Source organism: Gymnoscopelus microlampas, assembly GCF_963454915.1.
Source record: "Gymnoscopelus microlampas genome assembly, chromosome: 19".
Classification (NCBI taxonomy): Eukaryota; Metazoa; Chordata; class Actinopteri; order Myctophiformes; family Myctophidae; genus Gymnoscopelus; species Gymnoscopelus microlampas.
Window position 1 is genome coordinate 2340444 of NC_139956.1, and position 19052 is coordinate 2359495.

Genomic DNA, 19052 nt, shown 5'->3' on the forward strand with positions numbered 1-19052 from the left:
TGGTACGGATTGCTCCTTCCAAACAAAACAGTGGAAAGCACACCTTTAACGATGATAATGTGCTCATTCACAGGTGATCTAGCTATGCAATGCCAGGTAATAGGTGGCACTGGCCATCAGCACGTTTGGTCACAGCATCTGTATATGAAAATCCATTGAAATAATGAGCATGAATGGAACAACCACGAACCACTGAAGCAAAGATCTTTACATGCTGTTATATGTGTGAAGCCAATGCAAAGATGTCACGTCACACCTCAAGTTTCCACATGAGAGCTGCTGTTTGCTATTTCAGCCCCAGGAACACGTTTATGCACGCATGCATGCCCATTCATGCACATTCACGCATGCACAATACGATAGCAGTACAATCTGTCTATTTATAGGGGAGAACGGGGTAAGAGGAGTCAGTGGGTAAGTTGAACCACCCCCTTTGTCTAGAAAACTAGAACACTTTGTTGTCAGTGAACTTAAATCTATAGTAAACATCCATCATTTACACCTGGCTGTGAAGTTGGGAAGCACCTGGGGAAAGTAGAAAACATTATTTTACACAAAGTAAGATTTCTACACCTCAGGTAGAATGAATGTTATATCAAAGCAAATGTACCCAGGTCTAAAAATGTAAATCATACATGTTGGTGATTTGCCAATTCATATTTTGTATTCAGTCTTTGCTACACACATTATGCTGTATGACCTTTGATTAGGATAAATATACTAATTTAAGAGAAGCTTGCAATATTGTATTAACAATGGCTAATATTAATAGGTTCTGAATAACAAACTTTATTTAATTGGTTTTATATTGTTCAAATAACCGTTAAGAAAATAAATAAGACTATTTGCAAAAGGGCAATGTGCTATTAAATTATTTTTGATTAATTAATACATTATTTGTTCAAGTTTAAACTTGACATTTTAAAATATCATGTGGGTCAATTTACCCCTTGACTTGAATCAACTTACCCCCAACCTTTTTGAGCCACAGGACCACTTTCTTTTAATACATCATATTTGTATGGCCCTTTGTCATAGACCTTAATCGTAATTTCAATTGAAGACATCCTGAAATAAGGGTAGATGTTTAGATTGTACTGCCATTGTTCTTGCTTTGAGGACAACTTAAGTGAAAAGTGGTTAATCTTATATTTTATGTCACCCCTATATTATATTTATTTTTGACATTAGGTCAATCTATTTCCTTATTTTTCTTCTTTGGACGCCCCTGGCTCTTTCTGTAGGTTATGAATGACTTCTTTGTTTGTGTTTCTTTGTCCTCAATAAAGGTGATCAAAGTCGGGTCCAGGGACCCCCAGGGGTCATTAAGGGGATTCCAGGGCGGTCCCCAGAAAAATATTGATAGGACCCTCATAGATCTGTAGAACTCAAGAGTTATGAGGTCTTATAGATCTGTAGAACTCAGAGTTATGAGGTCTTATAGATCTGTAGAACTCAGAGTTATGAGGTATTATAGATCTGTAGAACTCAGAGTTATGAGGTCTTATAGATCTGTAGAACTCAGAGTTATGAGGTCTTATAGATCTGTAGAACTCAGAGTTATGAGGTCTTATAGATCTGTAGAACTCAGAGTTATGAGGTATTATAGATCTGTAGAACTCAGAGTTATGAGGTCTTATAGATCTATAACTCAGAGTTATGAGGTCTTATAGATCTGTAGAACTCAGAGTTATGAGGTATTATAGATCTGTAGAACTCAGAGTTATGAGGTCTTATAGATCTATAACTCAGAGTTATGAGGTCTTATAGATCTGTAGAACTCAGAGTTATGAGGTATTATAGATCTGTAGAACTCAGAGTTATGAGGTATTATAGATCTAGAACTCAGAGTTATGAGGTCTTATAGATCTATAACTCAGAGTTAATGTCATACAGGCCCTGCATACACCCTATATATTAAATCCAAATTTAGCCATTTTAAGGCTTCATTTAAAATGAAGCCAAGAGGCAAACAATGTATAACTAAAATAAAAAAGGAAAAATAATCTGTGTTCACTTTTCAATGTTTTTAGTTTTCCCTTTTGTGTCTTGGCTCTGGTGTTGTAGTCTGCACTGTATGTTTGTCTTTATTAATGTCAATAAAGATGTAAAAGGTCCCCAGCAAAATTAGTAAAAGTATCACCACTTTAAATCTTTAATATCAGATCTACAAGCTCAGTGAGCTTGTAGATCAAAACAAAACATGTTTGCAGTCTGCCCTTCATTAGTTATTGCTTAATCTCTCAACCCAGGTTGGTTAACATTTAAGTGTCAGGAGTGTGACTCGTGAATGTAGTTAAAGTGAACCAATACCATGTTTAGCCACAACTTCCCAAACCAAGTATCTTTGTCCACAACCCGTTTCATAATTTGCAGCTGACAACATAACAATGGTAGCACTGTAAGAAGGAACTACAACATCCTCAGTGTTCCCCAATGTTGTTCTCATTCCCAAACCAATAATTTGATGGGAGGGAGGCAGAGAGAGAGAGAGAGAGAGAGAGAGAGAGAGAGAGAGAGAGAGAGAGAGAGAGAGAGAGAGAGAGAGAGAGAGAGAGAGAGAGAGAGAGAGAGAGAGAGATCTCCCCATGTGGTGCTGAAAGACACATGCAATCATTGTATGGATAATCTGCCTGATATTAATGTATTGATTCTAGTTGATGCTTGAATTATAAGGAGGAGAGATAGTTGTCCCCGGACCCACTTTGAGAACCAGTGCATCACAGTATTACTTAACATACTTTAATACATAAAATACCTGCTGAGGTCCTGTCTCCCCCTAAAGGAGAGTTAGAAAATGAAAGTGTGTCAAAACAAAACTGTACTGATGGGAAATACAGTAGTTATGAATAATCTGAAAATGACTCAAGGAGAGGAAATAAAGGGGCTTTTTTTTATTATGAGTATGAAACCTAAACTACTGATATGAAATATAACACATTATATCAAAGAGCATTTCATCATATTCAGAAGAAATGAACCATAATCCTCCTCATGTGAACCTTCCTAGTGTCTGGAGACCATTGAATGGGGCGAGTAGGCGACGAGTAGGCGATACACGGACCTACCCGCGATTTGTCAGACCATTCATTGGGCGTAATCAAGAGCTACTGACCTACTTTGGAGGCGGAGCAGTCCCCACAACAATATTTACCATTCTGTGCCTATCGGCACATAACTCCAACGGCGCTGAGTAGGCTCAGGCGAGCGTCGCACCGCTCCGGACGGCAACTCGGTCGCTTTAGCTCCCTCGTGGTCCTTCGCGGGGCTCCAGTTCGCCTGAGACTGCGCGCCTCCATCATGGTCCGAAACCAAAACAACCAAAACCAAAACTGAACTATTTAAGTCATATCCGTTGGTAGGTCAGTAGCCTATGTCTTGATAACACCCAATGAATCGTCTGATAAATCGCGGGTAGGTAAGTAGGTCGCCTACTTCGCCCATTCAATGGTCTGATAAAAGGTGATAATGTCCCATTCAATGCATTGATAGCATCCAAATCAGGTGGAGCAAGCAGGCAGGCTCTATTAGTATGTTAAAGATTTCAGCCCTTGAGCAGGAAACCTGGTTCAAATCCGGGCTGGAAGAGGAAAGTTACATAGTGCTGCTTTAAGCATTCAAAAGTACACATTACAAAGTAATACGCTATGCATTGTTATATATATATATATATATAAACATTTACATTTAGTTTAGTAGTATTAGCACATTGTTATAAACACATTTCTGGGCCGTGAATTGAACCTGGAACCTTTTGCTTACTTTGAGTACTGTATTTAAAGAGTACTTAAACACAGTACTCAAGTAAATGTACTCTGTTACTGTCCACCTCTGTTAGTGACACACGCCACACACGCCACACACACACACACACACACACACACACACACACACACACACACACACACACACACACACACACACACACACACACACGGTAACATTTAAACAAAGGAAATAAATACAAACAAACATAAATTACGTTTTGATGGATACATGCAAATGATTAAATCATCAATCATATATCTCTGCTGTCCGGCAGGACAAAATGTTCCAAAATGTTCATTTTCAGGAAAAAAAAAATGTAGTTAGGGCGTGCTTTTATTTTAGCTCTGGGGCAGAATCTGACAATGCTTTGTCAATGCAAATGTGTGGATTCATGGAAAAAATCTGCAAGACCATGAATCCACGCATTTGCATTGACAAAGCATTGTCAGATTCCGCCCCAGAGGTAAAATAAAAGTGTGGTGGGAGCGCGCCCTTAGGAGGTTTTGTTTAACATTGATAAGAACAGCTAAATGGACCTCCAAGCTCACAATGAGGTTGGAGGTCAAAAGGGGGCGGAGCCTGGAGTCAGCAAAACCAGCTAACTCCACCCCCCTTTGCTGGAGTTTAGCAGACAGTTTGAGGATCCAATGAAGTTAGCTGGTTTTGTCAGAAGCACTTTTTAATAATTTTCATTGGTTCAATATATATTATTTTACCAACACACATACGTACAGGGTGTTCATTAGCACTGATTTATGAAACAAAATGCAAACGCGGAAAAATGGAGTTAGCTGGTTCCTGCCGGACAGCAATGATATATAGTATATCGTCACTGTCGGGCAGAAACCTTGTATTTCCATATTTAAACTTCTTATGTTTTTTCATAAATTAATGCCCGACTTCAGTGGTTCTCAAACTGGGGTCCGGGGACCCCCAGGGGTCCTTGAGGAGTTACATGACTAACAAATAGAACCAAATGGACCCGTCATAGTAGAGATTGGGGTCCCAGAGATAGCAAATGGAATCAAATGGTGGTCTGTGGCCTAATGCTTATTAAACTGGGGGTCCTTTAAATTAAAAAGTATGAGAACCACTGCCCTACTTCATTATACAAGTAGTGTTGCACTATAAGAGTAAAAATAGCAGATCTACAAACTCCCAACGGCCAACGCGTTGAGATACGATGCGTTGTGAGCTTGTAGATCGGCCATTTTCACAATTTTTGATATATACAAGGTTTCCACCACCTGACAGTGACGTTATATGCCTATATAGTACTATGGTTCTGTAACATAGTTATTATACATGACGAATGAGCTGTGGCCATTTTGTCATGATAACACTATGTATATCAATACACAGGAACAACGACAGACTGTGAAGAATACATTTATTAAACTATTATTACTTCTACACATGATCATACAACAACATGTGAAGAACGAGAATAATATCACCCCCATCTATACTATGACGGGTCCATTTGGTTCAATTTGTTAGTCATGTAACTCCTCTTTGCCTGGCCTACTTGTTGTTAACTAGTTGTAGGAACTATTGTTGTATTGTTGTATTGGATCTATTAGCTCGTGCTCATTTGATTTGGCTATTTTATCTCATGTGTTTATGGAAGTAGATAGCTGATATATTGCACTTTTACCTTAGCGCTAGGTATACTCTTGGTTGCTTGTTTTTACAGGAAATGCACTTAAAGGGTAAGACCACTTTGGTAGAGGTTTGGGTTGTGTAGTTACCTTGCCATGATGTAACTCCAAAGGTGGACAAGAAATCAAAAATAATTGCTCCATTGATTAGAAATTGATAATTCAAAATTTGCTCCTCATTGACTTACATTGTACTGTAAAACAGCTCTCAAAGTCACTCTTTTAGCACGTAAACGAACATGAACAAAGCTGATTCAGACAATATAGAGCATCACCAAACCCAGTACTGTTTGTTTTTTTAATAAAAATGTTAACTTCCTGCTGATTTTACTACTTGAAGATCCGGATCCGGATCCGGATCCGCGAATCCAGTCCAGGTTTTCTTCTTAATGAAATTAGCTAAATCAACAGGAAGTTAACATTTTTATATAAAAAAAACAAAACAGTACTGGGTTTGGTGGTGTTCTATATTGTCTGAATCAACTTTGTTTGCGTTTGTTTACGTGCTAAAAGAGTGACTTTGAGAGCTGTTTTACAGTACAATGTAAGTCAATGAGGAGCATATTTTGAATTATCAATTTCTGATCAATGGAGCAATTATTTTTAATTTCTTGTCCACCTTTGGAGTTACATCATGGCAAGGTAACTACACAACCCAAACCTCTACCAAAGTGGTCTTACCCTTTAAGACTTCTGGTGATTAGTAGTTTCTTTCCCTACCTATGTTGAATGCACTTATTGTAAGTCGCTTTGGATAAAAGCGTCTGCTAAATGACTGTAATGTAATGTAATTAAATACTTACTTACTTTACTTTATTAGTTTATTTAGACAGGACAGAGCATATTAATGAACGTCACATGAACGTAAATACACCGGATTTAGCAAATATGCTAATTTTAATCCGCAGTCCTCACACAAAACATAAAACCATAAAAACAGACAAACGGTGGAATACATTTACATAACATTACATAGCCTAGAAATAAACCTAAAACATGGTCACAAATGGTTGCAGCTTTGGTTTTCAAGCAACCATCTTTTCACATTGAATTTAAAAGATGTAAATGTAGAACAATCCCTTATATGTAGAGGAAGGCCATTCCATGCTACACAACCCTGTACTGAGAGGACATTTTGACCCAAAGTTGTTTGCCGGTGCGGCACTTCACAATCTCCTCGAGTGGAATGAGTAATAGTGGACTGAGTGAGGAAATAATGATGTAATAATGAATCAATGAATAAACAACTAGAAAATGTGCTCCTCGGAGCACAGGTCTCCGCCAGTACTGTTCCTGATTAATCCTGTCTTACCTATTTATATTACATATTGTCACGTGTCACTTGACCAATGTTAGCTTGGCTGATGGAAGCTCATTTAAAAAAATATAAATGATTTTTTGAAGTGACACACCTATTTATAGGTTTTTATTTCGTCATGCGTCTCGCTAGCCAATCGAAAGCATTGGTGACAACATGTTGTCACGTGAAGCTTGACCAATGTTAGCTTGGCTGAGACGGACGGACACACGGAAGGACAAGAACGAAAACATACTCTCCACCTCTGGCGGAGACAATAATTGATTTGAGTTAATTAACACATTTAGTAGATGTTTGAAATGAATCAGAGTGATTGAGATGTAGTAGATGTTTGAATCCAGAGTGATTGTCCAAGTCCATGCACTCTGAAAATAGCCGATCTACAAGCTCACAGCGCGTCACCGCGTTCTGAGCTTGTAGATCGGCTATTTTCGGCACACAGCAAAAAAAAAAGTAGGCATTATGACGCCATCATGGCCCTCCAAATTACATTTCAGTCGACTAAATCAACTGCAGATTCAGTCGACTAAAATCGTATGATATTTAGTCGACTAAAACATAGTCAACATTTCAGAATGACTAATTATGACTACAATTTGCTGTCAAACTGAACGCTGCTCACAATGTGTCACTTTGTGACATAGATCTTAGCTATTAGATAGCTTGTAGATCTGCTACAAGATTTTCACCCAAGAGATTTGGTGTAGAGGGGGGAAAATCAGGGAACCAATTACAGAACCCTGGGGGACCCCAGTCAATAAAGTATATGGGGTTCAAGTGGTTAAAGTATAAAGGTTTATATATACAAGAAACAATATCGATACTGTGATAATTACATGATCAAATATACAGTATTGTGTGTAAAATAATCAAATAAAAATCTAACATAAAATATGAGTTTGTATCATAAGAGACACAATATGACACTGATATTTACATCATCATCATCATCATCAGTGTTGATGGACAGTATTTATGATACATATTTATAAATGTATGGAGTGGAGGTTTGTTCACTTCTATCTAATCTAATCTAAGATCTAAAGCTCCCTGTGGTGATGACTCATTTTATACCATAGAGTTTGACATTCATATGGATTTGACCAGGGACCCCCATTTGAACATATTTGTGCCAGGGACCCCCGAACGACATTTGTGTTGTTACAATTTAAAACAAGATATAAAAAATAAATCTAGCCTTTAAACAAAAATAGCAGATCTACAAGCTCACAACGCGTCACGATGCAACGTGTTGTGAGCTTGTAAATCAGCTATTTTCAAATAGCCTATGTATGTAGGAGTTAACGTGTTTAAACTGATTTTGAGACCACTGGTTCTCAAAGTGGGGTCGAGGGGGGTCCTCAAGGGGGTTCTAAGCTAAATTATTAAATATACATTAATAGCATCAAACTCAGTGTAACCACTTTATCCATGTATTACTTTGGTATTGGAAAATAGCAGATCTACAAGCTCACAACGTGTCGTAATGTGATAAGTTGTGAGCTTGTAGATCTGCTATTTTAGTTAAAAAAATGTTTTTTTATTATATATAATTTGTATCATTTTTAACAACACAAATCTAGTCTTATGGGGGTCAGGGGTCAAAGGTTTTGGGGGTCCTTGACATGACAACGTTAGAGAAACACTGAATCTACAGGAGCTTTAATGTGTGACTGTCACTGTGCTGATTATTGCATCATCATGATGATGTCACCGTGATGTCATGATGAGTCACTCATGCCCAAATATATGACGTCAGACTCAGCTATCTCAAAGTATCCTGGCAACAGTGGTAACCATGACAACCTGCACTCACTCAAACATGTTGAGTAACCATGGTGACCTGATGTCATCCTCACATAGAGACTCTATCTCTGCTCACACAGACACACTGAGGAGGAGGAGGAGGAGGAGGGCTCGAACCCAAACCCAAACCCAGCATAGAGAGGTTCAGTGAATGTGTTCTGGAAGGTGTACAGGTGTGTCAGTGAGTCTGAGGACCTTTTATAGAAGGACAGAGTCCCAGCAGGGTAGTCCAGATACACTGCTACTCTGTTGGAGCGAGTGCGTTTGACAGGGAGGTCAGTGACCTTACTATTGTGTCCGACAGTGTAACTGTTATTGACATAATTTTCATCTTGACAGCCCAGACTCCAGGACTTGTCATTGTAACCAAGGCTACAGTCATCACCAGCTCCTTTCCTGCTGATTCCTGTGTAAGTCACTGCTATAGAAACCACTCCACTCCACTCTACCTCCCAGTAATGGCGTCCAGTCAGACCCTCTGTACACAGAACCTGAGCCCATTCATCAAACCTGTCAGGATGTTGAGGATATGATTGATCCACTGACTGACGTGTCACCTTTCTGTTGTTGTCAGACAGAACGAGGAGTCCGCATGCTGTGTTTGTGTCCAGTGTGAGAGGATGGAAATCTGATGAGAAAAACAACACAGTAAACATCCAAGCAACATCCCTTCATTTTAGCCAGTGCCTCAGAAGATAAACAACCTGTTGGGGGGGGGTGTGTGTGTGTCTGTGTCTGTGTCTGTGTCTGTGTGTGTGTGTGTGTGTGTGTGTGTGTGTGTGTGGGTGCGTGCGTGCGTGCGTGCGTGCGTGCGTGCGTGCGTGCGTGCGTGAGAGAGAGAGAGAGAGAGAGAGACACCACTCACACCTTCGAACAAGAAACAAACAATGTCAAAGAGAATGTCAAAAAGCTAATGTATAAACTCACAACACATCGTGATGAGACACGTTGGGAGCTTGTAGATCTGTTATATTTACTAATTTTTGGGGCGGTGTAGCCGCCCCCTATAAGTGAGTTTTGGACACCGACCAAAAATTTCCATTGTTAATGCAAATCGATACTTTTTTCATATCAGCCAATCACATTACAGCTAGTGTCATCACCACTAACTGTAATGTGATTGGCTGACTTTGCAAATTCAGGACTGTGATTGGCTAGCGAAACACATGACACATGTGCAGCCCTATGAATAGCAGTATGGACTTTAAAAAAAGTCATTTTGAGTCATGTTGTGATGACCACACACCGCCGAGAGAGAGAGAGAGAGAGAGAGAGAGAGAGAGAGAGAGAGAGAGAGAGAGAGAGAGAGAGAGAGATATTGTTTCAACCACATGAGCCATCCAAGAGCAGAGAAACCACCTGAATTCACTGGAAGCTACTGAAGAGTTTTCAGGACAACATCCAGGGAGGCAGGGGCCAGTATAGACTGTCAATGTGTGATATTCAGACAGACAGACAGACAGACAGACAGACAGACAGACAGACAGACAGACAGACAGACAGACAGACACTCACATCTTGTAAGGAGTTGAGGTTCATTCCAGTGTTCATGTCCTCCATGTTTCACTCTGTAGGAAGAACAACATGTACATTACTTTTTTTCAGGGGTTAAGTAATAAATTAATATAACTTGTAATCAGTGCAGGGGGTAAACAATGGGGCCTAAACAATGGCGTTACTCAGATTACATTACATTTCAGACCTATATTTTCCTGTTCCTTCTGTTGCCACAAAGGAAGAGAATAATAATAAGTTATAATTTAACCAGCTCTGTGGCCTAGAGTGTCCGCCCTGAGACTGGGAGGTCAGGGGGGTTCGATCCCCGGTCAGGTCACACCAAAGACTCAATGCCTCCAAGCTTGGCACTCAGCATCAAGGGTTGCATTGGGGTTCCTGTGACATACTAGCGTTATGTCCAGGGTATACTTGTACATCATGTACAGGGGGTGTACTTGTACATCATGTCCTGTCTGTGTAAGTGTTCTATCCGTCCTGTCTGTATAAGTGTCCTATCCGTCCTGTCTGTATAAGTGTCCTATCCGTCCTGTCTGTGTAAGTGTTCTATCCGTCCTGTCTGTATAAGTGTCTTATCCGTCCTGTCTGTATAAGTGTCCTATCCGTCCTGTCTGTATAAGTGTCCTATCCGTCCTGTCTGTGTACTGTAAGTGTCCTATCCGTCTGTGTAAGTGTCATATCCCTCCTGTCTATATAAGTGTCCTATCTGCCAATCATGTATCAGCCATGCAGCCATTTCGTGATGGTTCCTGTCTTACCTCACTTTGACGGTGTCAGAGACACCGTCAAAGTGACGCCATGTATTTATACAGTATTTCACCGTATTGTCACGTGTCACGTGAGGCTTGACCAATCGGTGTGTCATATTTAGAAAGTGAAAACAATACTCTCCTGCGGAGAGTAATAATAATAATAATAGTTTGATTCATTTGCATGTAGGTGATATATTGCACATTCATTTCGCTCATATTCACCCCAGCCTGCCAAACAACCATTGAAACAAACATGGACACAGTTTATTCTACTCACTGGAGAGTCTTCAGTCCAGAGAACAGCTGCAGTGCTGAATGGTTTAGGACGTTGAAACGCAGGTCTAGTTCTTTGAGATGGAGGGAGGGATTAGAACGTAGAGCTGAGGCCAGAACTTCACAGCATCTGTCTGTCAACCAGCAGTTGGTCAGTCTAAATGAAGAATCAAACACCAGATATTACATTATTCCTGGGTAGATAAACTAACCAGGACCTGGTCTGACTGTCAGGGTTGGAGTAGAGATACAAGAGCTGAACCCTATAACAGGAAGGGGTAACATGAACTAAACAATCTTTACTTTATCTTAAAGAAAAAGGAAAACTTCCTGTTGATTTTGCCATTTTCTCTGGAAGAGGGAAGAAAGCAGACTTGATCCGTGGATGCAGATCTTCAAATATTAAAATTAACAATCAACAATTTATAAAACACTCTTCGTAGAGGTTTTTTTGATGTTATATAAAGGGTACTGTCAGAATCAGCTTAGTTTGTATTCACTTACATGCTAAAATAGTGACTTTGAGAGTTTTTTTCTTATCAACTGAGCAATGGAGCGATATATGTCGGCTATTGGACTAGTTACATCATGACAAGATAAGTACACAACCCAAAACTGCCAACCAAGCTGGTTTTCACCCTGGCTGTTCCTGTGCTAGACAGCTACTCAACCATACCAAACATGTTGAGGATGGATTTGAGTTCAAACTAAAAACAGAACATCTTTCATAGATCTCTCCACTATATGTCCATATATGTGGACATATATGCCACTTATATGGACACGTATAAGACATATATGGGACAAAAAACACTACTGAACTAGGAATTCCTGGGTGGACATGTCCGGTGGTTGGGAACCTCTGGCCTACGGTTCTGTTCAGCACTGTATAATGGTCAAGTAACTATTGGACGTGTCTGGTGACCTTGGTCTGTGCCAAGTCATCAAAAGCCACCTTTTTCAACCAGTGTACTTTATCATTATTCTAGTCAGTGTGGGTAACCACGCTATCAACCTTATTCACACTCTTCACATAAGGTCTCACTGCTGTATTCATATAATATTTACATTCTGTTAAATGATTAAACTGACCTGAGAATCTCCAGACAACAATGTGGACTCTTCAATCCAGTACACAGCCGCTCCAGTGAATCTTTCAGCCCCAGGTTGTTGCCACTCAGGTCCAGTTCTTTTAAATGTGAAGGATTAGAGCTGAGAGCTGAAGCCACAACTTCAACGTCTGACTCCCTCAGCTCACAGCCAACAAGTCTGTAAATACAATTAAATACAAATATTTTAAATCCAATTCACTATCAAGGAAATCAAATATAGCGTGCATAGTTTCAATGTACAGATTATTTATTTTTGGATATTATACTGTTTAGACTGATGATAGGTTAATGGTTTACCTATGATCCTAGATTACTATTTCTATGCATTTGATGTATTACCTTGTGTTTACCTTGCTTACTGTAAATCACTCTGGATTAAGAGCATCTACTAAATGCCTAAATTGTAAATAGTAATTATGGCAGTGGCTTCAATAACCCCTTTACCTGGTAACTGAACATTCAATTACTGAACATTCAACCAAAATAGCAGATCTACAAGCTCACAACACGTTGTAACACAGCACACACAACATTTCTAAATGTACTGGTCAGATTGTCATGAAACTTGTTGATCACATTCATTCTCCCCACAGGATTAAACATACTGCTTTTATTGACCCCATGACCTCTACTCTAGCGCCACCTTTAGGCCAAAATGTTCACTTGCGCACATGAATGAAAATCTAATGAAGATTGTCATGAAACTTATGGAGCACATTGATGCTCCCTGGAGAATGAATCCTACTGATTATCTCACAACCTTTCCTCTAGCGCCACCCTTTGGCCAAAACACACTTTATAGCATTTTGTTTAAAATGATGGTTCTTTATTATTACCCCCATCTGAAAGGATTTTGTGCCAGGGACCCCATAAGAGAATATAATATTATTAAAAATGAAAACAACCAATCTACAAGCTGACAACACATTATGAGCTTGTAAATCGGCTATTTTCGAATAGTTGATCTATAAAATAGGGTTTAAATAATTCCTTACTTTGCTGGGGACCCTATGAAACCCCCTTGAGGATCCCTGGGGGTCCCCGGACCCCACTTTGAGAACCAATGCTTTACGTTAACCATCATTTACAGTTATAGTGTAGTGGTGTGAAGGTAGATTGACTCTGTTCTAGTAAGTTTTATATCCACATGACTACTAACCGAGCCTTTCTGCTGTTCCTCACAGCTGGGAGCAGTCTCCATCGCCCCTCCTCTGATGTGTTGTATGTGTCCAGGTCCAACTCATCCAGAACCTCCTCTGACATCTGCAGCATGTAGGCCAGAGCTGAACACTGGGTTTGAGACAGTTTTGTCTTTGATCTGTCCGCTGACTTCAGGTACTGGTCGATCTCCTGAAGTACTGAGTCGTCGTTCATCTCCATCAAACAGTGGAAGATGTTGATAATTCTCTCAGGGGGGTAATCTTCAGTGGTCATCTCCTTCAGGTTCTTGATGGCTCTCTGGATGCTCTCTGGACTGATCTCTGTCTGACCCAGCAGGTCTCCTAACCAACTTTGATTGGACTCCAGTGAGAGACCATGAAGGAAGCGGACACAGAGGTCCAGGTGACCATTCTCACTGTCTAGGGCTTTTTCCATGACTCTGATCAGGAAGACATCCAGGGTCACTTCTTCTTCGTCGTCGTCGTCTTCTTCTCCTTCTTCTCCCCCTTCTCCTCCTCCTTCTCCTCCCCCTTCTTCTTCTCCGTCGTCTTCTTCTTCTCCTTCTTCTTCATCTCCTTCTTCTTCTTCTTCTTCTCCTTCTTCCAGGAATGTCTTCAGTACCTTCACGTTCTTCTGTGTGAAACAGTGGAACAGGTAGACTGCGGCGAGAAACTCCTGGATGCTCAGATGAACAAAGCTGTAGACTGTTCTCTGGAAGCGCACACTCTCTCTCTTGAAGATCTCTGTGCACAGTCCAGAGTACAGCGAGGCGTCTTTCACATCCAGACCACAGTCTTCCAGGTCTTCTTGGTAGAACAGGATGTCACGTTTCTCCAGATGTTCAAATGCCAGTCTGCTCAGCTTCATAAGAACTTCCTTGTCAGCCTCCATGAGCTGCTGTTGATTCTGCTCATGAGTCTCATCATACTTCTTCTTCTTCCTCTTTGTCTGAACCCACAGGAAGTGGCTGTACATCTTAGTCAGGGTCTTGGGCAGCTGTCCTGTCTCGTCTGTCTTCAACATGTCCTCCAGAACGGTAGCAGTGATACAACAGAAGACTGGGATGTAACACATGATGTGGATGCTCTTTGATGTCTTTATGTGTGAGATAATTGTGCTGGCCAGCTTCTCATCATTGAATCTCTTCCTGAAGAACTCCTCCTTCTGGGGGTCTGTGAACCCTTGCACTTCTGTCACCATGTCAACACACGCAGGAGGGATCTGATTGGCTGCTGCAGGTCTGGTGGTTATCCAGAGGAGAGCTGAGGGGAGCAGCTTCCCCTCAATAAGGCTTGTCAACAGCATGTCCACTGATGATGTCACTGTGACATCAGAAACAATGTCATTGTTGTCGAAGTTCATTGAAAACCTGCTTTCATCCAGACCATCAAAGATGAAGCCAACTTTCCAGACAGCGAGCTGCTCTGCTGTGACCTTCTTTAAAGTTGGGTGGAAAACATGGATCAGTGAGAGAAGACTGTACTGCTCATCTCTGACCAAGTTCAGCTCCCGGAATGAAAAGGGAACCAGGAGAATGACATCTTGATTTTCCAAACCCTTTGCCCAGTCCAGAGTGAACTTATGCACAGAGAATGTTTTTCCAATGCCAGCGATGCCTTTGGTCAGAACTCTTCTGTTGGGTTTCTCTCTGCCAAGGAGGAGGGGTTTAAAGATGTCACAGCAGTTGATTGGTGTTTCATGGAGGGTCTTCTTCTTGGAAGCTCTCTCAAGCTGCCACACCTCATGTTGGTTATTAACCCCTTCACTCTCTCCCACTGTGACGTAGAGCTCTGTGTAGATGCTGCTGAGGGAGGGCACTTCAGTGACGTAGGTCACACGATCGAGGCGGTTCAAGCTGATCTTATAATCCTTTAAATCCTCCTGCAGACTGACATCTAATATGAGAAGACAATGAATACATTTTAAACATTCAGGTTCATTTATAACTTTACATCCTTACAGCTGTGTATGGCTATGCACATTATTAATTTAACCACTTAAACCAGCACCCGTATTCTAGGGAAAACTTTCACAGAAAATAGAAGATCTACAAGCTTACAAGCTGATCTGTAAGCTTGTAGATCTGCTATTTTCAGCTAAGATATTTAATGTAGAGTGAAAACAGAACATACACTATAAGAGCCCTGAGGGACTCCATTAAACATATGAGGTTTAAGTGGTTAAAGCCCTCCACAAAAACTTACATTTGTTAAGAAAAACAGGCAAAAGAAACAACACTGGATCATTGGTTTTCATACACAGTTGATACATTTAGCATCATTATTTAAACATGGATACTGATGACACATTGTGGACATTTAGTCTGACAATGTCTTCTGCCATTTCAAACATTTCAATAATAAACATGAAATGTTAATTAGTGTACATTGTGTCCAGTCTTACTTTGTCCACTGCTGGTTTGACTGGGTGTCTTCAGTCCAGGTGTGGTTTGACTGGAAGTCTTCAGTCTACTACTACGACAATAAAGAGAAAAAAGATACTTATATAATATCAATATATATCAATATATATATATATATATATATATATATATATCAATATCACTCAAAGGCATGAAACATACTTAATGTCAGTCTGCAAACAGAAATGACAGCACTCTATATTCATGCTACAAACACATGGTCCAGTTGTACATCGTCAAAGGTGCAACATGTTTTCATGGACTTTTTCATCAAAACTGATCTGTCCCTGTTCAAATTTGCTTCCATAATGACGGACGGTGCCCCAGCCATGGTGGGCAGTGCCAGAGAGCAGTAAGTAAGTACATTTTATTTATATAGCACTTCTCACAGAGATGGCTCGAAAAGTGCTTCACATAAATAGAGATTAAAAATAAAACAAGGTATTAAAATAGGTAGAACTGTAAACAATTCATCTCAAGCAGTAGAGCAAATAACGATACAAAAGTGGAGACAAAATCATGTAACATTTGCAAAAGCTTGTTCAAATAATAGCGTTTTAAGGTTGTTCTTAAAAATGTCCACAGCGGCTGCAGTTCTCAAGGCATGTGGAAGAGCATTCCAAAGCTTGGGAGCTACAGCCTGAAAGTCTCTCTTTTGTCAATTTGTGTTGGGAACTGTTAACAGAGTAAACAGACCCTGTTCAGCAGACCAAAGGGCCCTCCCTGGTACATAACGTGGGACCAGGTCGGTTAGGTATTTTGTGGCCTGACCATGCAAAGCTCAGTAGAATAGTGAATATGAAACTATCATTACATTATTCAGTAGAATAGTGAATATGAAACTATCATTACATTATTCAGTAGAATAGTGAATATGAAACTATCATTACATTATTCAGTAGAATAGTGAACATGAAACTATCGTTACATTATTCACTATTATTATATTATTACATTATATAGTCTTGTGTTTGCTGCAGATCCCTGTCTGAAAATAATATCTGCCAGGGACTCGTATAAGAGAAGATTTGTGCACTTTTCACAATTTTCCAAGATTTATCCAAATGTTAAAAAAATACAGATCTACAAGCTCAAAACGGGCAGTAATTGGATGTGTTGTGATCTTGTAGAGCAGATATCCCAAACAATGTATAAAATAGGGTTAAAGTTGTTAAACTGTTCCTTGTTTTACATTGGACTGTCTGGAGCTCCCTCAAGGACCCCCGGGGGTCCCCAGACCACACTTTGAGAACCACTGCTCTACATATATTATGATAAATATATTATATAATTTTACATACTATATTATACAATTTTAGAATTGAAGAAAAGGTTATTTTTTTCAGTTTAACATGTACCGTAACTTAACATGATATCACTTTGTCATGTCATAGTGTTGTGTATATTGTAGGAGGATTCACATACTTTGTGTCTGGAGGTCCAGGTTCATCACTGAAGACAGGAGGATTTCCTTTAGACTTGTCACTCTTCATAGACAGAAGGCTGGGTGTTGGAGACTCTGGTCTGTGGTGAACCCTTCTCCTTCTGGAATCAAAAATTTGAGAGGGATATTGAGATTTCTCAGTGCAAATGGGATGAAAGTCTACAATGAAGGATGCTGATCATTAATGTCTTGTGTCCATTATGTTTGTACAGAACCAGACTGGGAACACCAGTATAAATTACATCAGACACCATGACTTTCCAAAATGACATGAGAAGAACTAGAACTGAGCGCATATCTTCACCAGGCCGGGTTGTCTACATGTTCAGTCTTTGACTGATGGCTCAAGAAAGACTTATAAGCCACAATGTAAAGTGGGCTGGTATAGCTTCATCATGAAAATATAACAATTCTAACAATACTATAAAACATGTCTTGTGTTATAATCATTTGCACATGTAACTTAGCATGATATCACTTTGTCGTGTCATAGTGTTGTGTATATTGTAGGAGGATTCACATACTGTGTGTCTGGAGGTCCAGGTTGATCACTGAAGACAGGAGGTTTTCCTTTAGACCGGTCACTCTTCATAGACAGAAGGCTGGGTGTTGGAGACTCTGGTCTGTGGTGAACACTTCTGGAATCATAAAAACATTTTATACAATTATCTTGTGAATGAAACAGTCACTTTGTTTGTATGTAGTATGTTTTATGAGAGAGTAAAACGTAAAACAGGAAAAACTACAAAACCTAGCAATTAAATAGCAAACGATAATAAAAAGTAGTTTGTTTGTAGATATTCCTTAGTTTGGGGAAATGGGGTTGTGACGGCTGACGGGATATGTGAGGGTGGAGGTATGGGGAGGGGTGGATGAGGGTGGCTGGGCTGGGGGGTTATGGGGTGGGTTAGGGGCTTGAACTTTAACTCAACCAGGTCTGTTCGGGTTGGATTGTAATTTTCAGGCCTGTTGAAAACTGTAAAGCAGTGGTTCTCAAACATTTTCAATATCAAGGACCCCCAAATTGATATGTATTTGGCTGCAGATCCCTGTCTGAAAATATATCTGCCAGGGACTTGTACAAGAAAAGATTTGTGCACTTTTCACACAAATGTTAAAATAAAAATACAGATCTACAAGCTCAAAACGGGCAGTAATTGGATGTGTTGTGATCTTGTAGATCAGCTATCCCAAACAATGTATAAAATAGGGTTAAAGTTGTTAAACTGTTCCTTGTTTTACATTGGACTGCCTGGAGCTCCCTCAAGGACCCCTGGGGGTCCCCAGACCACAATTTGAGAACCACTGCTCTATATATATTATGATAAAAATATTATATCATTTTAAATCCTATATTATACAATTGTAGAATTGAAGAAAAGTTTTTTGTTTTTTTTTCAGTTTAACATGTAACTTAACATGATATCACTTTGTCATGTCATAGTGTTGTGTATATTGTAGGAGGATTCACATACTGTGTGTCTGGAGGTCCAGGTTCACTGAAGACAGGAGGATTTCCTTTAGACTTGTCACTCTTCATAGACAGAAGGCTGGGTGTTGGAGACCCTGGTCTGTGGTGAACACTTCTCCTTCTGGAATCATAACATTGAGAGTGATATCGACTTGTTGTATGCTATTTATTGAAGAATGCTTAGATTTCACTGTTGCTACACTTAAAATATCAAAATTTGAACAGTAATATCGTATCGATAGAGATATTTGGCATTAATATAGAGATATGACATTTTGTTCATGTCATGCAGCCCTAGTGTGTGTGTGTGTGTGTGTGTGTGTGTGTGTGTGTGTGTGTGTGTGTGTGT

The 19052-nt window shown here is 39.9% G+C and overlaps 1 protein-coding gene across 8 annotated transcripts in view; it reads right to left on the minus strand.

The window, feature by feature from the left end:
- Positions 1-19052, minus strand: part of LOC311034799 (NACHT, LRR and PYD domains-containing protein 12-like) — a 136470-nt gene that overhangs the window by 102362 nt on the left and 15056 nt on the right. For 6 of the 8 annotated variants that reach the window (XM_084042798.1, XM_084042797.1, XM_084042799.1 and 3 more), the window contains exons 7-9: positions 18708-18824; positions 17757-17870; positions 17214-17333 (exon numbers count right to left, since the gene is read on the minus strand). In XM_084042798.1, the coding sequence (XP_083898924.1) occupies positions 17214-17333; positions 17757-17870; positions 18708-18824 (351 nt within the window). Of the gene's footprint in view, positions 1-5887; positions 9182-10068; positions 10122-11097; positions 11251-12185; positions 12363-13364; positions 15262-15769; positions 15841-17213; positions 17334-17756; positions 17871-18707; positions 18825-19052 lie in introns of those variants that run through there. The other 2 variants (XM_084042794.1, XM_084042793.1) reach the window with 2 other exon arrangements.